The sequence below is a fragment of the Narcine bancroftii genome, chromosome 2 (assembly GCF_036971445.1).
Source record: "Narcine bancroftii isolate sNarBan1 chromosome 2, sNarBan1.hap1, whole genome shotgun sequence".
Classification (NCBI taxonomy): domain Eukaryota; kingdom Metazoa; phylum Chordata; class Chondrichthyes; order Torpediniformes; family Narcinidae; genus Narcine; species Narcine bancroftii.
In genome coordinates this window covers 158796537-158817826 of record NC_091470.1, presented here as the reverse complement: position 1 = coordinate 158817826, position 21290 = coordinate 158796537, and the positions used below count along the sequence as shown (strand labels likewise).

General features: G+C 36.7%; 1 protein-coding gene across 1 annotated transcript in view; it reads right to left on the bottom strand.

Moving 5' to 3' along the window:
- spen (spen family transcriptional repressor) overlaps positions 1–21290 on the bottom strand; it is an 83395-nt gene that overhangs the window by 15559 nt on the left and 46546 nt on the right. The window contains exons 4-10 of the mRNA XM_069918903.1: positions 10440–10600; positions 7414–7614; positions 5948–6099; positions 4719–4844; positions 3034–3147; positions 1672–1785; positions 973–1077 (exon numbers count right to left, since the gene is read on the bottom strand). Of these exons, the coding sequence (XP_069775004.1) occupies positions 973–1077; positions 1672–1785; positions 3034–3147; positions 4719–4844; positions 5948–6099; positions 7414–7614; positions 10440–10600 (973 nt within the window). The remainder of the gene's footprint in view (positions 1–972; positions 1078–1671; positions 1786–3033; positions 3148–4718; positions 4845–5947; positions 6100–7413; positions 7615–10439; positions 10601–21290) is intronic.

The window sequence follows — 21290 nt, the reverse complement described above, 5'->3', positions numbered from 1 at the left end:
AACAAGGTTTCTCAAAACAATAAAAACAGTGGACCACCCTTGAAAAACTAAGGTTCAAATGTGGCAATTACCAAATTCTAACTAGTCAAGGCTGCAGAAATGATTGATCAACAAATCATAGTTGCAGAGCGTGGATCAGACATTCAGCTGACTGAGTCCGTGATAACCCACTTACCCCAATCCTACTTTAGACCTATTTAATGCACCACATTGCCAACAACCGGTACATGGTTTGGATAATTTACAGATGCCAATTTTTCTACTGACCAGCATATCTGAGAAAAGGATGGATGGTGGAGGAAATCCACCTTCACAGGGAGAACATGCAAACTCTTATAGACTAGCTGAGGTCAAGAATGAACCCTGATTGCTGGAGCTGAGAGGAATGGTCTACGAGCTATGATCTGCCCAAAACTGATAGTTTTGAAAGCATCTATTTAATAATTTACTTTTTCTGCTGTTGGTTAAGATTCATTGACTAACCTGATAATTTTCATCAAATCATTGGAATAATAGTTTAAAACTTATTTTACCTTTTCAAAATGTGCATTTTATTTATTTAGGTTACGATTAAACAGTTGCCTAAACATTCTAAATAATACCAAAATGTCATAACGAAATTAGATTTAAAAAAAACTGATCTTGAGTTGGTGTATCCCTAATTAAAAACTGAATAACAAATTGATCGCTAGAAAATGAATTAAAATCTTTAACCTCCAAATGCAATACCTAAATTAGGAAAGAAATAATTATATCTGATTACAGCAGTCCTTGAATTATGATGAACATGAGAAAAGCAGAATCTAATGGCTTTTTAATACAACACTTCCTCCAGTGCACTGCCTTAAAACAAGACTGCTTTTGAGTGGATCTCAATCATCGCTGGTGTACATGAGTACAGTTGATCAATGCCTTTCATATTATAGTTTATCATTTCAAGAGCTTTAACAAACTTTTTAAAAAAAGATTCACTTGCCTTCTCTCAGCAAAGATTTCATAGAGATCTCTGATGTCTTGTCCAGACACTTCCATTGAACGATAAAACGCCAACTGACTCTCACGATTTGCAAAATCGACCTACATTGAATAAATCTCACATTAAAATCTGAGACAATATTTAGTATTAAAAAAAATACAAAAAAATGGCTGAATATTCAACTGCAAAGTTGAACTGGCAGCAAATAGTATTGTTTATATGCTTCTGGTTCTTGCAAGCATTAAACTGAGTTTCCAATTTGCTTGCCAACCACAATACCACTTTGAACTGCAGAATGCCAATAGAGTGTGCAAAATACCATTTTAACTTTCTATTTTTTTTTCTTCAGATTTAAAGCAAAAAATCCCCTTCAATGTCGATATTATTTCATGCTCTGGTTTTGTATACAAAACATTAACATCTCATGCAATTCCATAAAACTGAGGAAGGGTTTGGAAGCTTTGTGCGTGTGTGTGTGTGTGTGTGTGTGTGTGTGTATGTGTGTGTGTGTGTGTGTGTGTGTGTGTGTGTGTGTGTGTGTGTGTGTGTGTGTGTGTGTGTGTGTGTGAGAGAAGATGGGGAACATTCTTATAAATATCTACCTGAACTGAAAGACGGAGAAAAAGAGAGGATTTAGAAGAATGAAGAGACAAGAAGTGCAGTGTTAGAACCCTCATGAACTCTCTTATACTAACCTTTATTCTATTTCCTCCAATCTTCCTGCCCTTGGTCTCCTGCACCGCTGTCTGTGCGCATTCAATTTCATCGTACAACACCAGAGCCATTCCTTTCTGACGATCCAACACAATCTGTCCCAGGAGGTAAAGAAAGAAGTCAGCTAGTTCCCTGAACAGGAATGGCAAGTAACTGAAAGATGTATAGAAGAATTTTTCTAGAGCACAGTTTGGAGATCCACCCAAATGTGTTTTATGAGAAGGGCCACGTTAGAGTGGTATTTGATTTAATTTTCCTGAAAGAGAGCAATAAGTAGAGTGGACTAACCGATTTATTTCAATGAAGATTATTGTGAAGGATGCTTAATGCAGCTTATTCACGAGTAAAGAACCTGTAATAAAATTTTATTGAAGTTGTGCATCAGAGAATGATATCATGAATCACTAATTGAAGGAAGAATTGAAGATAAAAAGAATCCTTTATAGAGGATGTCAATGCATCATTTTACTATTTTCACATCATTTTATACCCTTAAAAAATTAGCTGCTAAACATGTAAACATGCGATCTCTTTGATTCGATATGTCCTTTATAAGAGTAATTACATTACTGTTGCTCCAGCAGCCAATTTCAAAATTTATGGAAAACCAAGACCATGGTTGTCCAAAATTAACTAACACAGATTGTAATACAGTGGCTCTTTACAGCCATTATTATCGTTCAGCTTCCACATACCCAGTTCAAAAAATAAATGCAGTAGTTTAATGCTAAGCAACTTCAAGTTGCAAAAGTTCATCTTTGGTACCAAAATTCAGCATGGAACTAAATTAACACAAGATCAATCAGCATCTGAATGAGTAAAATCAGTTCAATGGTTCAGGAGAGAATCTTATTAGAAGTGAGACCGAATGACGGCCTTGCACTCAACACATTAACTACTTAATAACTGAACCCTTTCAACAAGGTGAAAAATATGGAGAAAAATATTATAAAATAGGCCATTTTGAAAGTGGCATTACAAGGAACATCAATCCTTTTAAGCAGCATTTTATTATTTAAACAGGCCAAAGAAGCAAACATAATCCTGCTATGGAACTAAAAAAAGATTGATGCTTTTAAAAAATATTCAACAGTACTTGAATACTTCAATTAAAATGTTTTTTTCACTATCGCTTTTTTAAGGCACAATGCAAAATTGAAAACTAACATGATCAGTAGGTGGATTGGTATCCACTAAACATTTGTTTTTATCAGAACATGAAATGTACTGAAGGAATATTTTGAAGGGGAAAAATTAAAATTAACAATTGGAAAAAAAATCTTTTTGCTGCCAGTTGTTAATAACAAGTTAGATGTGAATGAGCATTGCAACAAGGCACTTACTTTGAGCACAGGCCCATAACGACAGAAATGCCTGGACAGGTATTGTTCAGTAATATTTGAAGACAGACCATCCAGCCATACACAATTAGTTGGCATACTCTTTCCAAATCCCAGCTGAGGAGAATGACAAATAAAAAGAGAAAAAGGTGTATTTTAATTGTCACAAAGCTCAATGCTGAATTCAATAAAACTAAGCTATATTGTAGATTTCTTTTAGTTGACAATCTACTGAATTAACTCATTTCCAAAATTCACAACTACTATTTATCAGAAGCATATTCAAAATCCATATGTGATTTATATTGTTCTGTGAACATCTTATTCATCTCACTTCCTTTCACGTATCACTGAATCATTCATTACTTAGCAGCTGAAACAGAGGCTCAGTCTTTCATTTTCCTTAAGAAATGGCCTTTTGGGAAATACTCAAGCACATTAAGGCAACATTTTAAATTTCCCTCACTCCACTTGGAAATCTGCTATTCTTTTCCATTATGGCTCGGAGTATTGGCACTATGTTCTGTAACACCAGGACATAATATGTTGAAGTATTTCCTTACTGCTTCAAATATTCTGAAGAGCATATAAAAGGCTAGTTTTTTTCATTTTAATAGAATAAATAGCAATATTTAATAAAGTACAATATTTAACAGTGGTGATCATTCAAATTGTCATACATAGTCAATTCTGCTTCAGGAAATAATTTTGGTTCTGTTAAGCAAGTAATAAATGAAAAATTAATACATGTTTTGGCCTGTTTCTACTCTATTCATCTGGGGGAAAAAAGGAATTCCAGTTGAACATTCTTAAGTAAATGCTTCATTTAGTTTTCACATTGGAGTTCAACAAAGTCACACCGATAAACTGATGATTAGATATTCTTAAAAAATATTTTTGCATACATTCTTATAACTTGCTCAGTTCGTCTTGAAAATTTCCAAATCTTAAGTCTTGCTTTCAATTTGAATTACAAAATTCAAGAATGCCTTATTGTGAGACATAATTACTTTGCTCTTGATTTCCACATGATGAGTTTCTGATCTTAACTGAACCAAGTCATGGGGGCGGGAAACAATTTTCAAAATGGAAATAGAGAAATTGAATAATATAGAATGGGGATAAGTTTTCAATTAGATGCTTCAACCATAGAGGTCTGAAGTTCATCTGCAAATTTCATTCATTAAGGGTGACACACGTGTTAGTAACTGTGTAACCTATGGGAGAGGAATAGGGTGTGAAGAAGGGGAAAGTAGAGCAGATCAATCTTCCATCCTAGACCAATGGATTTTTAAGTGTCAGGCTCAGATCACAAATGCACCTGACCTTCCCCATAGCTCAGTTTATTTTTTCTTGTCTCAACTCTATCTAAGAGCAACAGTAATGTTTTCTGATGCATACTGTTCAATCACAGCTCAGATAGGTTGACTAAAGGTAACGACAATTACATCCACAGACTGCAGGTTGGACGATCTAGCTAATGTGCCATGGAGAACAATGCAAAACTTGGAGGGAGGAAAGAGAAAAGTAACTCAAGAAAACAGTGGGGAATATTACAAAAGTAAAGTTACAACAAAAAACAATATACAAGAAATTGTTCAACAGAAAATTCTTACTAATATTTCACTGTGAATTCCTGATAAGTGAATATTCCTGATAAGCAAATGACTGTATTTCTCCTTCCTGACCTTGAGCCGATTATTTCCTAAGTACTCTCCGTCCATTTTCTTGATGGCTTTGCAGACACTTGCAATGTCACAGTATTGTAGGAAGGCGTATTGAGGAACCCCATTTACCTTCTTGATGTCAATATCCTGTCATTTTAAATAAAAACAAAAGACAATAGCATGGACTTTGAATTCTGGGGCTTTGCCTCGTTTCAAAACCTAATCTTCGCAATTTTAGACAAGATTTAGACATTATTTAATAATCCATACAAAAGGAAAATAATCATACATTTTGCTGCAAAAAAATCATTTTGTTAAACATTTTATTTTTGATTTGTGTGGAACAGTAGTACACATTATCAACCCATTATCATGTCTACCAGTATCTTGAGGAAAAAAGTGGGTAATTAGAACTTTCCTTGAGGAAATGCTTTAGCTTATAATTTATGCTTGAATTATAAGAGGGGAAAGTACATCCAAAATTATCAAGATCCCTACTTGGATAATGTTCTTTCTTTCCCTGTAGGCTATTGTTTATTTCAACAATATCTTCTTATTCGTGGATAGTAGTGCTTGAACTTAGGGAGTTGATATTAGTTCAAATTCAACCTCTGAAATTAGTCATTTATAAATTTATGTGGAAACCAGATCACATGCAAATTACTTGCAAATATGGTCCCAAGTTTCAATCATATATACTTACCAAGTTTTGTTTAGATTCCAATGTGTGCGAAAAAAAGGATGAAATGAGAATCATCCCAGGCTCTTTAAAAAATGTCTATATCCTACACCCCACCAGGTCATAGTAACCAAAAATCTCATTCACATGCTCACCTTCATTGGTTCTGGAAGACCAACTGCTTCCAATACAAAATTCTTAATCACGTTTAAATCTATTTATGATTTCAGTTAATTTTTCTAGCTTCGAATGATAAACCAAGCAGGTTAATAAGTGCTTAATAGTGCCTTGAAGTACTGTAGGTCTTCCCAAATCAGATGTTTGGAGTCTGCAGAGAGTTGAGTCAGTTTCAACCTTTGAATATCACATACATGGACTTAGAATCAATTTGACCCTGCTTACCATTTTTACCCAACTCTTAGTATGTGGCAATTACATTATTAAAATTAAATATAAAACAAATATTGATTGATGTTTACTCTCCAAAACAAAAACAAAAAGTCACTTCTGAGTCATAAGTTTACAGAAAATCCTGTCAATTTGATATTGACCAACCCAACAGGGTACATACCACGATTTCCCCAAAGCGTTCAAAGATGTTTCGAAGATCACCGTAGGTTGTGGTTTTTTCCAGGTTTCCAATAAATAATGTTCGTGTGGCCTTGGGATGAAACTCATCTATTCGGTCATCTAGTGGTCGAAATTCATTTTCACTTTCCGTTTCTACAAGGGGACCCAAACAAAAAAAACCTCGAAAATATATTATGTCACCAGCACCAGAACATTATTTATGCTAACTCTTTACACTTTCAGAGTGATAATGTTGTGTAATTATGCAGTTATTTCATATTCTCAATCTTCAAATGGTTTAACACTGATTACATAACTCAACGGCGCCATCTGTTGATCAAATAGAGTAATTTCACTCCACCATTGATAGGCCTTTCTTCATCATATGTGATTCATGATAGACACTTTGCTGCTCTGAATACATCTGGAGACTTTAACAGTTTGTGACGAAATGATGCTGTTGCTAAGATGCAGCGATATTCCCTGTAATTATTTCCAATTCAAGTGAGCAAGAAATCCTATCAAAAGCACGGGGTGGCACGGTTAATGCAGCACCAGTGACTCTGTAAGGAGTCTGAATCCAGCACTTTCTGTAAGGAGTTTGTACATTATCCCCGTGACCTGCATCGGTTTTTCCTGGGTGTTCCAGTTTTCTCCAAAACATACTGGGTTGGTAGCTCAATTGGGTGTAAATGGGCAGCACGAGGTTTAAGGGCTGGAATAGGCTACTACCATGCTGTATACATCATTAAAATGATCAAATTAAAAAGTTTTCAGAACCAAAGATTCTATAATTGAGGTGAACTATTGCCCTTACACTCTACCAACACTGCACAATCAATAATTTTAATTTAAAGATAGGACTGAGCTCTGCAGGCCAAATAGGTAGTGCTACTCACAGATCCACCTGATAGTGCATTCCATTACAGCATCTCTCAATAAAACACACAGTAAAGTTGATGCTTCCATGGTCAGGCTACTTAGAACAAGGACTTAAACTTAAAGTAAAGAATCTGACAGAAATAAGAAACATCTTCATCCAGAGAGTAATAAATATTTTGAAAGTGATTCTAAGGATAAGAGATTAGTCCAGGAAAGTGGATCTCGAGCAAAAGATCAATCAGAATCAGAATTTATTGTCATGAACAAGTCACAAAATTCATTGCTGACAATTGTGAACTTCCTGAATATCAGAACTGAAATGAAGAACTGAATGATCTTTCATTTCTTTCTTTATGTCCAAGAATGGCTGTTTAGTTGGATGCATACTAGGACTGTTTCAGTCAATTAATTTAATTGAGTAAACTAATTTAAATTCATGCACCTCTCATTTCTTCAGTAAATTAAATAAACAGGCAATGCAATACAGTTTCTATGTTATTTAATACACAATTGTTTCTTGCTTTCATAAAGCCTTTGACACAACCATCCTCCCTCAAAACTCAATGCTGCTCAGTAAACACCTACCTGGGCCAGTCCAAGCAGTAACTTCAATTTGCATGCCAAAAAATAACTTTCCCTTGGATGCATTCATAGCTTTCTCTTGATCTTCTTGTTGTCGAAAGAAAACAAGGCCATAGCGCTCTTCTGAAGCACCATGGATCTGGACAGATGTTACCTTCCCATACTTCTTAAATTCATGGAATAGACCATCTTTAAGGCTAGTGTCTAAATGCAAAAACAAACAGTTTCAGTACAATATTGTTCACATGATCCAAAGTATAATTTTTGTTAGTTTATTTAGTAATCAAAGGAATCTCCAACTTTATAGTGGCTGACATCTAGAGTGCTCTGATTTATAATGGTAAACACTCCTGGATTTCAGAGATTCTCAGGTTAGAGCTAACAAAATGAAAGCATGGTGAACACTAGCTATGTTGCAGGTGGCAAACATTATAAATCTTGTAAAATGAAATGATGGGAAAATTGGACTAAAAAGGAGTTGACCAATAATTAAAATACCAAGGCTTTGTTCAATTTTAAGCTGGACCTTTACCTTTCTTTTCAATTAAAATTACTAAGTTAAATAGGAAACAACATTTGGAGAAATGAGGACCCAAAAAGAGGCACGGTTGGCATTGTGGTTAGCGCAACGCCAGCTATCGGGACTGGACCGAGGTTCGAATCCGCACTATTTGTAAGGAGTTTGTATGTTCTTCTGGTGTCTGCATTGGTTTTCTCCAGGAGCTCCAGTTTCCTCTCACCATTCAAAATGTACCAGAGGTGTAGGTTAATGGGGTGCCATAGACTTGTGGGGCAAAACAGCCTGTATGTCTAAATTAAAATCCCAAATCTATTGCAATTCATGTAAAAGTAATTATTTCACAAAACATCATCTCAAAATTAAACAAAAGAGTGGGACAATTTCAATTAAATCCTTTTGCTGAATAAAAACAACAAATATTGGCTTTATTGCAAGTTCATATTCTAACTTCTATACTGGACTATGGATTTTATAATAAATTTTAGTTTATTCACGTTTTTGAATACTAATAATAAATAAAAATGAATTTTAGCATTTCAAATGATTAAAAATTCAAAATTAAGAAAGCAATCAACCATGGGTTGTGAAATTAAAACACAGTATTCAACAGTGCAGTAAACATTTGATGTTTGAAATTCTAGGCTATATTGTTTTTGAGTCGGTAAAATAACTTTAGATTACAAAGATAATGACTTGAATTTAAGATTGCTTCAGTTCTGAATGAAGTTAAAGGCTATAGGAAGAAAATAAGCAACTGAATTCTTCCCCCCAAACCCCGCCCCCCCCCCCCCCCCAAATGGGTGCGAGTCTAAAGTAAGAACTGAGTGTTTTTTTATTTATTTTTCTTCACATTTCCTGCTAATTGCTTTTTCTCTAGTCTGAAGAGATTCACTCATGTTAGGGTACAACTGCATGATAGGACAAGTATATAGAGAAATGATCACTTTTCATGTGCACCTTCTGCAATAAGTACTGGCAGATTGTTCAAATCATCTACTCTCACCTAATGTTTGCAAGATTGCAGAGATACTGGACAAGGATCAGGAACTGGAAATAAAATCTACTTTTCTACACATAAACTGGTTAATTTTCAGACCAAATTTGACCTGCAATTACCAACATACTGAAATCAGCTTATTAAGCCAAAGACTCAATTTTAAAGTACTCACCCATATATCTAAAGTACTCCCATAGCCACATCACTCTTTGCTTTGTATCCTCCTCTAGCCTATAACACAGAAAACTTTGTATTCTTTAAATTCTGGCCTTGATATTGTGCCCTAGTTTAGGACTGGCATAGACTGGGGTAGAAATGTTTCCCCGAAACCTCTCAATTACTTTCATTTGTTAAGTCATTCCTTGAAGCCTCTCCCTTGACCTTGGGTTTATACTTGTAACTCACTGTCAAGTGCTTGATTATGTCCCTGTGAAGTACTCTGGGAAATTTTACAGCATTAGAAGCATGACATGAATAAAAATTATTGTTGTAATCTATCATTTACTTAATGCTTTAACTGCTCTCATTGTTCTTTTGCCTGGAGTATGTTCCAATACCTTGCCAAATAAATCTACATCTGGTGCTCCCAATGCCTACATCAGGGAGCCTGGGTGCATACTGAGATATTGCCTAATTGAGCACCATTGTTCTTTTCGCTGCAGTAGCAAGGACCTACCAGTGGCCAACCACTTCAATTCCACACCCCAATGCCACACTAACTTATCTGTCCAAGCCTCACATATTGTACTGCCCACAAATTGGACAACACTTTGTATACTGTCTTGGCAGTCTTCAACCAGACAGCATCACTATCGACTTCTCCCATTTCGCTCTTTTCCCCATCCCTGTATCCCTTCCTCCAGCCCACCCCCTTTCTTTCCAAGCCCCCTATCACTTCTCAGCTTTTTTTTCCAACCCTCCCACCTGCATTACCCTTGAGCCTTGTACCTCCCCCTTCCCCACCTTTTTATTCAAGTGGTTGCCTGATTTACGGCCTGAAATGTCGAATGCCTGTTGCTTCTACGGATGCTGTGTGACCTGCCAAGTTTGGTGCAAAACATTGATGAACATTTTTAAACTTCCTACTTTATTCTCCCCACAATCTCATCAACTCCCAAGATTCAACCACTCACCTGCAACACCAGGGGCAATGTCAAGAAATCATTTAACTTACCAACAATAATCACACCAAGAAATGAAATCAGTGAATATACAGAAATTGCAATCTGCTAATTTAAATCAAATTGAAATGCCAGTGATTTAAAATCTAAAATTCTTTTAGGTTACATCATTGATATTTTATATGATATATACTTCTGGGAGATGTTTCATAAAACTGAATCAAAATGATATCCAAATATAGCTTTCCTGATATTTTCCAAAAATCTATTTTTTTTTTAATTTAAAAAAAGTACTTGTTGTCTGGTGGTGGGGCAATTTCTTTGAACTATCTAATGCTCTCTAGACTGTCTCCCGACTTGAAGAAATTTTTCAAATGCCGTGTTTACTCACCAGTAGAACGGACTGGTAAATTTTGGACCTTGATTCCATAGCTCTTACGTGGTTCATCCTTTTCCACAGGTGTTGGAAGTTGAACTGGTGGGGCAGGAACTGCAGCAGACTGAACAGATCTTGCTGGAGACTCATCACTGGAGCTGCTACTTGAATCGCTACTGCAAAAAAAAGAAAGCAACCAGTTAGAATCAATTGACTCTGCCCACATTAGAAAGAAATTAGTATTTTCCATTATAGTTACAGACTGAACAGTATTATGACTATTTATATCTATCTTACAATCTCAATCTTGTTGCTATGGAGAGTGTTTATACTTGCCTAAAGATATCACGCTGTAAATAAAAATCAACTCGGGTGCTTTACAGTCAAGTTTTTAGTGTGACAGCAAATACAATCTTAAAGTAGGCTATGCACTCACTCAGATACAAATCGGTTTTGTTCTGGTTAGCATAGATTAATATTAATGTCAATTATTTTTCTAAATAGTGTAGCAATTTTTAAAACATAGTTCGATGATAAAATCAATAAACCATTCCTTTGCTACGTTTCACATCAATGTTATTCAATCAGTAGAGTGTAGTACTTTGCAGTGCATTGTCACAAATACCAAAATTTATTTAACCAACACAATACAGTGCTCCACAATTTATGAATTCCCATAATGTGCGCAGAAACTCGTATTTTGTTGGGAATGTGTAATCTCCAGTGACCAACTTCCAACTTTATTTATATTTTGCGTGGATTATAAAGTGCTACCCCATTTAGTAAAAAAAATCTATATAGCTCGTTTGTAGTGATAGAAAAATCTTGAAAAAGTTGAAAAACATAATCAATAGATATAGACTGATAAGACTTAATATCCAAGCTTGATGAGGACCCAGGGTAAAAACAATATGCTTCAAATAATACTGGCAGGCCAGAGAAAATATCAATAAGTACCGTAGGAACGAAATAATCCTAAAAATTGTGCTGTGTCAATCTGTTACCTCAAAAAGGAGAATTGGTTAGTATTATGAGAGGAGATGACTGTAGCATAATTAAAGTACTTGAGTGCTAACCAACTAAAATACCATGACCTACACAGAACCAATTGATAATATAACTAAATCAGCAAGGTAATGGAAGCCATTGCCAATAGTATTATCAAGTGACATTTGGTCACCAGTGCCCAGCGAGGATTTCACCAGAGCTACCTGGTTCCAGAATTCAAAATGGTCTTGGTTTAAATGACCAAAGAGCTAAATACCAAAAGCAAACAAGAGTACCGTACAGCATTTTTCATAAAGGCAGCATTTGACAAGACTGTGGCATCAATGCCTTCAGTTTAAATAGACTATTATTATAATATATATGGTATATTAATACTGAATATTAATGCTAAAATTAATAGGTATCAATGGTTGGAGTTATTTCCATGGTTCTGGATGTCAGGTCAATCATCACAGCTCCAGGAATCACTGCAGGAGTTCCTTAAGGCAGTATCCTAGACCCAAACAACAACAGCTGCTTCAGCAATGACATTCCCTCCATCACAACGTCAGAACTGGTGGTGTTTCGTGATGATTGCACATTACTCAATTCATTTGCAACTGAAGCAGTCCAGGCCTATAGGCAGCTAAATCAGATTTAGGCCTGAGCCCATAGCAGCAAATAACATTTGAGTTTCAAAAGTGCCAGGAATAGCCATACTGAACAAAAAAAAACTTTCAATGGCATTACCCCGCCTAAAATATCTGAGAGTGTACTACAGAGCAACTCAGTTTGACCAGCCACAAAAGGACTGTGACTCTAAGAACAGGTCAGAGCAAGTCAATTCCTTGTGGCACAGAAGACCTGCAGTTCAGATATAGCTGTGCTCTAGCCAAGGTTGCGTTAAGACCTCCTGACACCCCAAGTCCTTTCCACCATTTACAAGGTACGCCAGGAGCTTCATGAATACATTCTACATGGCACAATTAGGGTAGTGGCTACTGCAATGCTGTTACAGAGCCAGCAACCCAGGTTCGAATCGGATGCTGTGTAAGGAGTTTGTACATTCTCCTCGTGTCTGTGTCGGTTTCCTCCCACCCTACAAAACTGTAAGGGGATTGTAGATTAATTGGGTGAAATTGTACGGCACAGGTTCATGGGCCGGAACAACTTGTCACCATGCTGTATGTCTAAAAAAATTTAAAATTTCAGGAGTACAGCAACAATTCTCAAGAAGCTTGAAGCCCACTTGATTGGCAGCCCACCTGAAAATCGCCACTTCAAATTGTTTTGAAATCTCCGCTTTCTAATTGTTTTTTCCCCCCCTGTTTATATAACCAGATTGGTTTTATTAGTATCACAGACAGGAGGGAACTTTTTCATTTTTATTCAGATAAAGCTGTAAAACTGTTTATACAAAGGCATTTCAAAACACATCTATAATGGCTCCCGAACATGGTCCTTCAAGGCAAAGCATCCTTTCTCTAAAAAACATGCTTCATTTTACACCATTGTGAGGTAAACACCAGCACCTTTTTAATCCAGAAAGAACAGCTTAAATACACAGAAATGGAAATTGTTTTCTGCAAGTCCTAAAATTATGTTAAAAGCAAATTGCCACTGTGAGGGATGGCTGCATGTTCCATTATGCTGATCCAGGTTTCTCGCATTTCATACTTGCAGCCTGGGATCAGGTCACCCTTTTAATAACCTCATCTTAAAAGTATCACAGCAGCTGAATTAGGGAATTGATCTGGTTCCTGAATCATGGAACACATTGAATTCAGATAAACGCAAGCTCATCAAAAATATAGAACTTTTGTTTATTTAAAGTAATGAAATAACATATTCCTGATGCAAGCAGAAATATTCCTGGCATATATGTTATGAGGATCAGCAGGCTTGAATTATAATGAAAGAATGAATGCCTTAGCTTTTCTCCCTGAAGTGTTGGAGGCTAAAGGGGGACCTAATGAAGATTTATAAAATCCATTGGGGCCTAGATGAGTCTTTTTCTCCAGGATAGGGAAGTCTAACTAGATGACATAGATTTAAGATGAGAGGGAAAAGATTTAAAGTGAGGACGATGAATAGGCAACATAAGCTTTGAGAGGCAATTTGTAGAAGCAGATACAACTTCAACATTTAAAAGACATTTAGACAGATAAATGGATAGGAAGGTTTGAAACTCAGGCAAATGGGACTAGCTTGGGTGGACAACTTAGTCAGCAGGGACACTTTGGCTGAATGGCCTATTTTGCGATGTAAAATTAATGGCTCAATGACTCGAAGAGCTGCAACTTCAGACAGGATAGTGAATCTCTTACATGACATGAATCAGCTATCCACTTAGAATTAGAATGTTCTCTTGAATCTTTTTCAAATATTATTTATATTTCAACTGCATTTCATAATCAGTCCTCCCCCCCAAAAAAACTGAGATTCTAATTTTTCAATGAAACATATGTAAATAGAGCAATTAAACACCTCATTTAAATATCAACCCGGAGAGGAAGGGTTTAAAACCAAAATTAATTTAAAGTTAGTTTTGACCGACTCAAAAACAAACATAATTAAATTCTAATTGCAAGAAAAAGCAAGGTGCAAGGAAATTTCCAACTTTATGAAAGTTTCTTTTACTTCTTACAGAATAAAGAATTGAATTATTCACAAATTCTTAGAAAATCAGTGAGACATTTGTCCCAACTCAGCCAAACACACAAATTGTTTTCGGAGTGATCCGAAAAAATGCCAGATAAGAGAATTCGATAATCCATCAAAACTAGGAATATTTACAGAACATTTCCTATCCTTCCATTTTTAAAAATTGTAAGATTCTGATATTCATATACATAAGGGTTATGGGGAAAAAGGCAGGTCAATGAAGACAAATCCACGGCCAGACCAACTGTGATCTTTGTCTCATGTCCCGTTTAAATGCAAATTGATTTTGCCAGTCGGAATTTAGAATACTATGCCTGTGTGGTGTGTGCGCCCGCATTATATGCAAAGATTTTTATTTATTTTTTTAAAACACACAATTTATGATTTTTCTGTTTTATATGCTTGTGTGCATTATACGATGAAAATACAGTACAGTGAAACACGAAATACATTTATTGAAAACTTCTGTTGCTAAGATCATCAGATATACAGACCCTCTTGGTTTCAACAAACACTCATTAAAATAGATATATTGATGCCAAAGTATGGACACATGATCATAGATGAGAGCAAAATAACTTTAGATTACAAAGATAATGATGCAATTATAGAATAAAGACAAATTTTCTGAACAGGTGAATACAGTAAATTCACCTAAAAATAAAAACACAAAATTATCTCTTGAATATTTCTAATATTTTATATTTTTATTTAAGATTTACATCATCTGTGAAAATTTGCTTTTGACTTAAATTCACTTTTCTGTCCATTGAATAGATTTAGCTTTGAGATAAATACCACAAAATCCATGTTTGTTGCAATAAAGTCTAAAATCAGATTAAGACTGAGGATTTTGGAAGATTTATCAACTTTAGAGATTTACTTTGAACCATAACCAACCCCAACCCCATTAAATAATTAAATCAGTAATAATCTTACAGCTGGATTTATTCTAAAGATATTTGATCCTTCCAATTATAAACACGCAAACCAAGATATCCAAAATGTTGGGCAATCATTGTTCTCAGGATTCAATAATGACTTCATCAATTTCAAGCAAACTAGTCTTGAATCTCACATATTCAGCATTTTCTTCTCCTCTAGTTTTTAAGATTTCATTCTTATCCTGTTCAAACCTCTTTCTCACATAACTTTATCCCCATTTTCAGCTGTCAAAATAATTTGTTTCTTTCAATCTCGTCTAATCACGACTAAACACAGACTAATCACAGCATTAAGGGCTGCTATCTTAAAAATTATGTGGTGGACCAATGAGATGCAATTTTTGCAGGAATTTTCAACAGTCTGAGGTACCTGCTTCAAAAGAACATCTATGAGACAAAGATGATCTGCCTCAACAACTACCAGCCAGTGAAATCTGTCCAAAACAAAAGCTGGTTTATGAAGCAAGTTAACTCCAGCCTCAAAGATGATCTGTCTCAACAACTACCAGCCAGTGAAATATGTCCAAAACAAAAGCTGGTTTATGGAGCAAGTTAACTCCAGCCTTAAAGAACCTGGACCCATTCCAAATCACCGACTGCCACAATATAGTTCTCTCTGCACAGGGATACATCACCTGGACCACATCTATGTCAGGCTGTTATTCATTTAACGCCAACACACCAGTAAAAGTAATTTGCGAAAGTTTTCCTCCCTTTATAAATGGATCCTTGACCTCTTTATTAGAAGACCCCAATCTGTGCAGACAATATCGCCTCCTCCTTGTTGACTTTCAACACAAGGGCACCCAAGGCTGTCTGCTCAGTACCCTGCTTTATTTATTCCATGCCCACGATTGCAAAGTCAATTTCAGCTCCCACGCAATCTATAAAGTTACTGATGACTAATGAATAACAGGCAATGACAAAATGATGGAGATCGAGAACCTGGTTGTGTGATGCCAGAACAATCTTGCTCTCAACCTCAGTAAGACAAAAGAGCTTATTGTGGAACTTTCAAAATGGAGGTCAGGGATCATCTATCTATTTTCATTAGCAGGATGGCTGTGATGAGGGTTAGTAGCTTTAAGTGATCACATATTGGAGGACCTCTCATGGCACCAGCATATTGAGGCAATTGTGAAGAAAGCAACCACATTTCTACTTTCCAAGAAGTCTGCACATCAAACTTCCACAGGTGTTTTGACTGGTTTGGAAACTCATGTGTCCAGGAACATACTCATAAAGTGGCAAACTTAGTTCATCGTGCACAACTATGAGACACGGTGACTCAAGAAATAACCTATCATAATGGATACCTATCACCCTGGTCACACTCTCTTCTTGATGCTACCTTCAGGCAGAAGTTACAGAATCTCAAGAATAGGTTTTTCTAAAAGTTATCAGGCTCTTGAACTTTCATACCCCAACCATGACGATGTGGTCAAGTTAATCTCCAATGCAATCTATAAATTCATTGCCGATTCCACCATAATTAACTGAATAACTAGAGATGATGAATCAGAATAGATAGGAGATCAAGAAACTGGTTGGGTGGTACCAAAACAATAATCTTGGTCTTAATGTCAAAAGGACCAAGAAACTTATTGTTGATTTTAGGAAGGCAAAGATGAGGGACCATGCAGCTGGGTTGAAGGTGAAGAGGCATAATAACTTCAAATTCTTTATATCAGAAGACCTCTCCTAGAGCCAGATACTGGGAATACCATGAAGAGGGCACACCAATGTCTCTACTTTTTAAGAAGTCTGATGAGATTTGGCATGTCATCAAAAACTCTATCAAACTTATACGGCTGAACTACAGAAAGAATACTGACTGGTGGAACCACAGGCTGGTTTGGTAATTCTCAGAAGATGGCAAAAAGGAGATTGGAAAGCTCTTCAAATGGTGCAATGATAACCTAAGTCTTAATGTAGGCAAGACAACGAACTTCAGGAGGATGAGATTCAACCACTCTCCACTACAAATCAATGGCTCTGTCGTGGAGACCGTGGACAGCACAAAGATACTTAGTGTGCATATAAACAGACAACCAATCCTAGATGCAGAAGCTCCTACTCTTCCTATGGAGGTTGAAGAGGGCAAGGCTACTAGCACCCATCTTGACAACATTTCCCAGGAGCATAACTGAGAGTGTCCTGACAGGCTGCATCATTGTGTGGTATGGTAGATGTAATGCATAGGACTGGAAGTCAATACAAAGGATCATTTAAACGGCTGAGAAGATCATTGAGGTCTCCAATGACAATATTCACTGGGAGTGATGCTTAAAGAAGGGCCCAAAGAATTATTGAGGAGTCTTGCCATCCATCACACAATATATTTGACCTACTACTATCAGGAAGGAGATACAAGAGCATCAAAATCAGGACTAGTAGTTTGTAAAAAAGCTTATTCCAGCTGGCTGATTGGGGTCACTCTCTTTAAGTGTCTCCTTATCCCTGCTTAGTAAGAACCATCCCAGTCAGAGGCTTTATTTGCAAACTGGGGAGGGGGGTTAATTATCTATAATGTTATTGTTCATCTTTCGAGTGGCTCCTTGGAGGTGGAGGAATCTGCAGATTATTGTCATAGTTAAATGTTTTCAAAGAATGTGACTGAAATTAAAGTAAAATGCTTTTAAGGTTTATATATTCATGCAAGTGAAGTTTGTTCAGTGTAAGTGCAGTATAATATTTTTATCTTTTAAACTGTTTGTTCTTAATGCAGGTATATTAGTTAGGCATTGTAAGAGTAAGTCTCAAGCAACCGGAAAATACACTTATCCAGCATCTACCAGTCCCCAAAGGTGCCGGGTACCAAGGGGTTTACTGTATTAAATAAAATCAGTGTGTAAAGAATTTTTACTTTATTTATGTTTATAAGCAAGAACAATGTATTTATGGCATTTTGTTGAATGGTGAGCAGACATTCATTTTTAATGCATTTTATATTAGTTATTTAAAAGAGTAAGGAGATGACATATAGTTCAGCAATCTTTCTTTAAAACTTGATGCATAGAATTACTAGTTTGTGATATTCAGTATTTATATGAGCAATTATGCAAACAGCATCATCTACCCCTTCTCACTCCATTCCAGACCCAAATCACTATAATCAAATTTAGAGGCAATAATAATGTCAAAAGTGCATGATCTGAGTTTAATCCTACCTCATGGAAGTGGGTAGCCTTGCTAATGGTAAAGATGTGTGGCTAAATGTTTATCTTGTGATAAAATAGCACATCAATGTTATTATACAGACCAATTTAACTTATTTAACTTCAGAGAGTTGCCACAGGGAGTAATGAAATTGGTCATAAGAGAATGGAATCTTTGGCAAGTTGGTAACAAGCAATACCCATTCATTTTTTTTAAATAAAAGCATAAAAATGTTGAATCTCAATAATTAGTTCCAACACTCACTTCAACCCCCGCCCCCCCCCCCCCCCCCCCCCCCACCATTGCTATCCTAATACAGGTACACAATCCTTTATCCGGAACCCTTGGGGGACAATATGTTCCGAATTTTGGATTTTTCCAGATTTCAGAACAAAAGCCAGCTGCCCCAGATTTAACCCACCCAAATTGTGTTGCCGCATCTACCCCCTTCCAGTCACAATGGCGTCTCTTCACCCTCACCCACTCGAGTCGTGCTACCGGCTCTCCCCCCTGCCCACCCAAGTCGCGTTACCATCTCTCTCCAGCCCTGCCTAAGTCGCGCTGCCGTCTCTCCCTCCCGCCACCCGCCCAAGTCGCACTACCACCCCTCTCCCCCATTGTCCACCTGAGTCACACTGCCGTCTCGCTCTCACCTCTCCTCCCCCCATCTACCCGAGTCACTCTACCGACTGTCCTCCCCCCCCGTCCGCGTCACGCTGCCGTCTCTCCCTCCCTCCGCTGTACCAGCACTAGGAAAAAAAAAATGCTGGTTTTTGGAGCTTTCCAGATTTAAAATCTCCAGATAAAGGATTGTGTACCTGTATTTCTATTCAACAGAGTTTAAGTCTTATTGAGACACATCTAAATGGCTGGAAGATGCTTATATGGCAAAGTCAACAGTAAATTTTGTACATTCCATCTAAGAATGTTGTGAGTAGCTTTTTTACTTTTAAAAACCACAATTGTCTATGAAACTGGAATTATTACATTGCTTCCTAACTCTGACTAAAACTAAAATCAAACCGAAAACAAATACACAATAAATTATTAATAATATTTTGAACATAATGCTTAATAATTTCTAGATTATCTTGAAAATCAAATGTTTACTGTATGATGGCACTTTAATTAATGTAAATTTAGAAATCTCTACTCAAAGTGCACAGGTTATTATTGACTCTAAAAGTGGATTTTTATTAACTGGGTTGTAAGAGGTGGAGAAATCTCCAATATAGCCTTGCTGTATTACTGTAAAATCCTGTTAACTGGAATTCAAGCAACTGGTAGCCTCAAGCAAACGGGAAAAAATTTGCAGAAAATAAACACGTAAAAATATGGACATTTAAAAGTGGCGTGCCTTGCCATTAGTTCACCAATTAAGCCACATGCAATCTCAAGAAACCAGAATATTCACTTATAAGTGATCTACCAATATCGATAGGTGCCACAAAATAGGGGGGGTGGGGGTTTTACTGGAAATGGAGTTGGATAAATGTTTAACTGGGTAATTCAAAGCTTTATTGCAAGTTAGACCCCAAGGTGATTGTTTCAGATCACTTAATAAATACAGTAATCCCCCTTTATCCATGGGGGATATGTTCCAAGACCCCCAGTGGATGGCTGAAACCACAGACAGTACCAAGCCCTATACAACGTCCATGATACGTTCTGTGAAATTTGGCGTTATGGTCCAAACACATGTAGCAAAGCTACATGTGATACTGTAGTGTACCTGTAAACATTTTATTTGTAAGTAGGGATCAGAGTGGGGACCGACATAGGGCTGTGGGGAGAGAGCGGGGCAGTGGGATCAGTGTGGGGACTGACATGGGCTGTGAGGAGAGCGCAGGGATTAATAAAGACAAGTCACAGAGGGTCTTGGAAACAAAGGTAAGTATTTAAGGAAGCATTGTCAGAGCAGAGGTCGGTACAGCACAAGCCGAATGGATGCACAGCCTTAAGGGTAAAATTTAAGTACAGACAAAGACAAACATCTACAAATATCAAACCGATCAGTGAACAGCTAAAAGGCTGGTGCTTTGGAAAGCCAGATCTTGTGCCAAAAAAAAGCTCCATTTATTTAATACATTTTACAATCTCAAAACATACCAAATTGTTTAATAGTCAGCAGGATACTTTTACAATGTATTTGTCAGAGCCAATTAAAATAGCAAGGAAATAGCCCAGAAATAACCAAGACAGGGATATGGCTTTAGAAGCAGATGAACTAAGGCCAGGCCAGAATCTTCATTCCAAATAGAAAATGTGAAATTAGTTCAGATTTTGTCAATTTCCTTGACCATATAACCATATAACAATTATAGGACAGAAACAGGCCAGTTTGGCCTTTCTGGTCCATACCAACACCTTCTCCCACCTAGTCCCATTGATCCACACCAAGCCCATAACCCTCCATACCTCTCGTACATATACCTATCTAACTATGCCATAAATATTAAAATCGAACCCACATCTAACACTTCGGCCAGAAGTTCTTCCATACTCCCACCACCCCCTGAGTCAGGGGTGTCAAACTCAAATTCACGGAGGGCCAAAATTAAAAACTTGGACTAAGTCGAGGGCCAAACTAAATATTTATTGAAAATTTTCAACCACATCTGCATGTTTTCTCTTCTTTCAACATATGTAATGTTAAACTTTTTCTTATGAAAATAAATGTTTAATAATAGTTTTGGATAAACTCTTTCCAGAAGCATTAACAAATGAGAAATAAAATATTCAATAAATAATATTTCTCTATAGAGGATTTGTCAAATGTTGCTAGTGTGCTGTCAAATAGTAAAATCTGAGGGCTATTGAGAATGTGGGAGAATAACATGATTCCTGAAACAATCAAATGGGTGACTGATTGTGGGCATGAACTCTAGCAGGGTTATTTGCCATGCCATTGGTACAGATATCCTTTGATTTACACACTTTTCAAGTTTTATGCCTAATGAGCTTGTATCCAGGTGCAGGACCATTTTTAACCAGGAATATATTTATCACTGTGACATGAAACTATTGGAAGATCGTTTTATCCTGAGATTAAAGTTCATAATCCTTACTCAGGCCTGTGTGCGGGCGATCGGGTTGGACAACGACAGGGCGG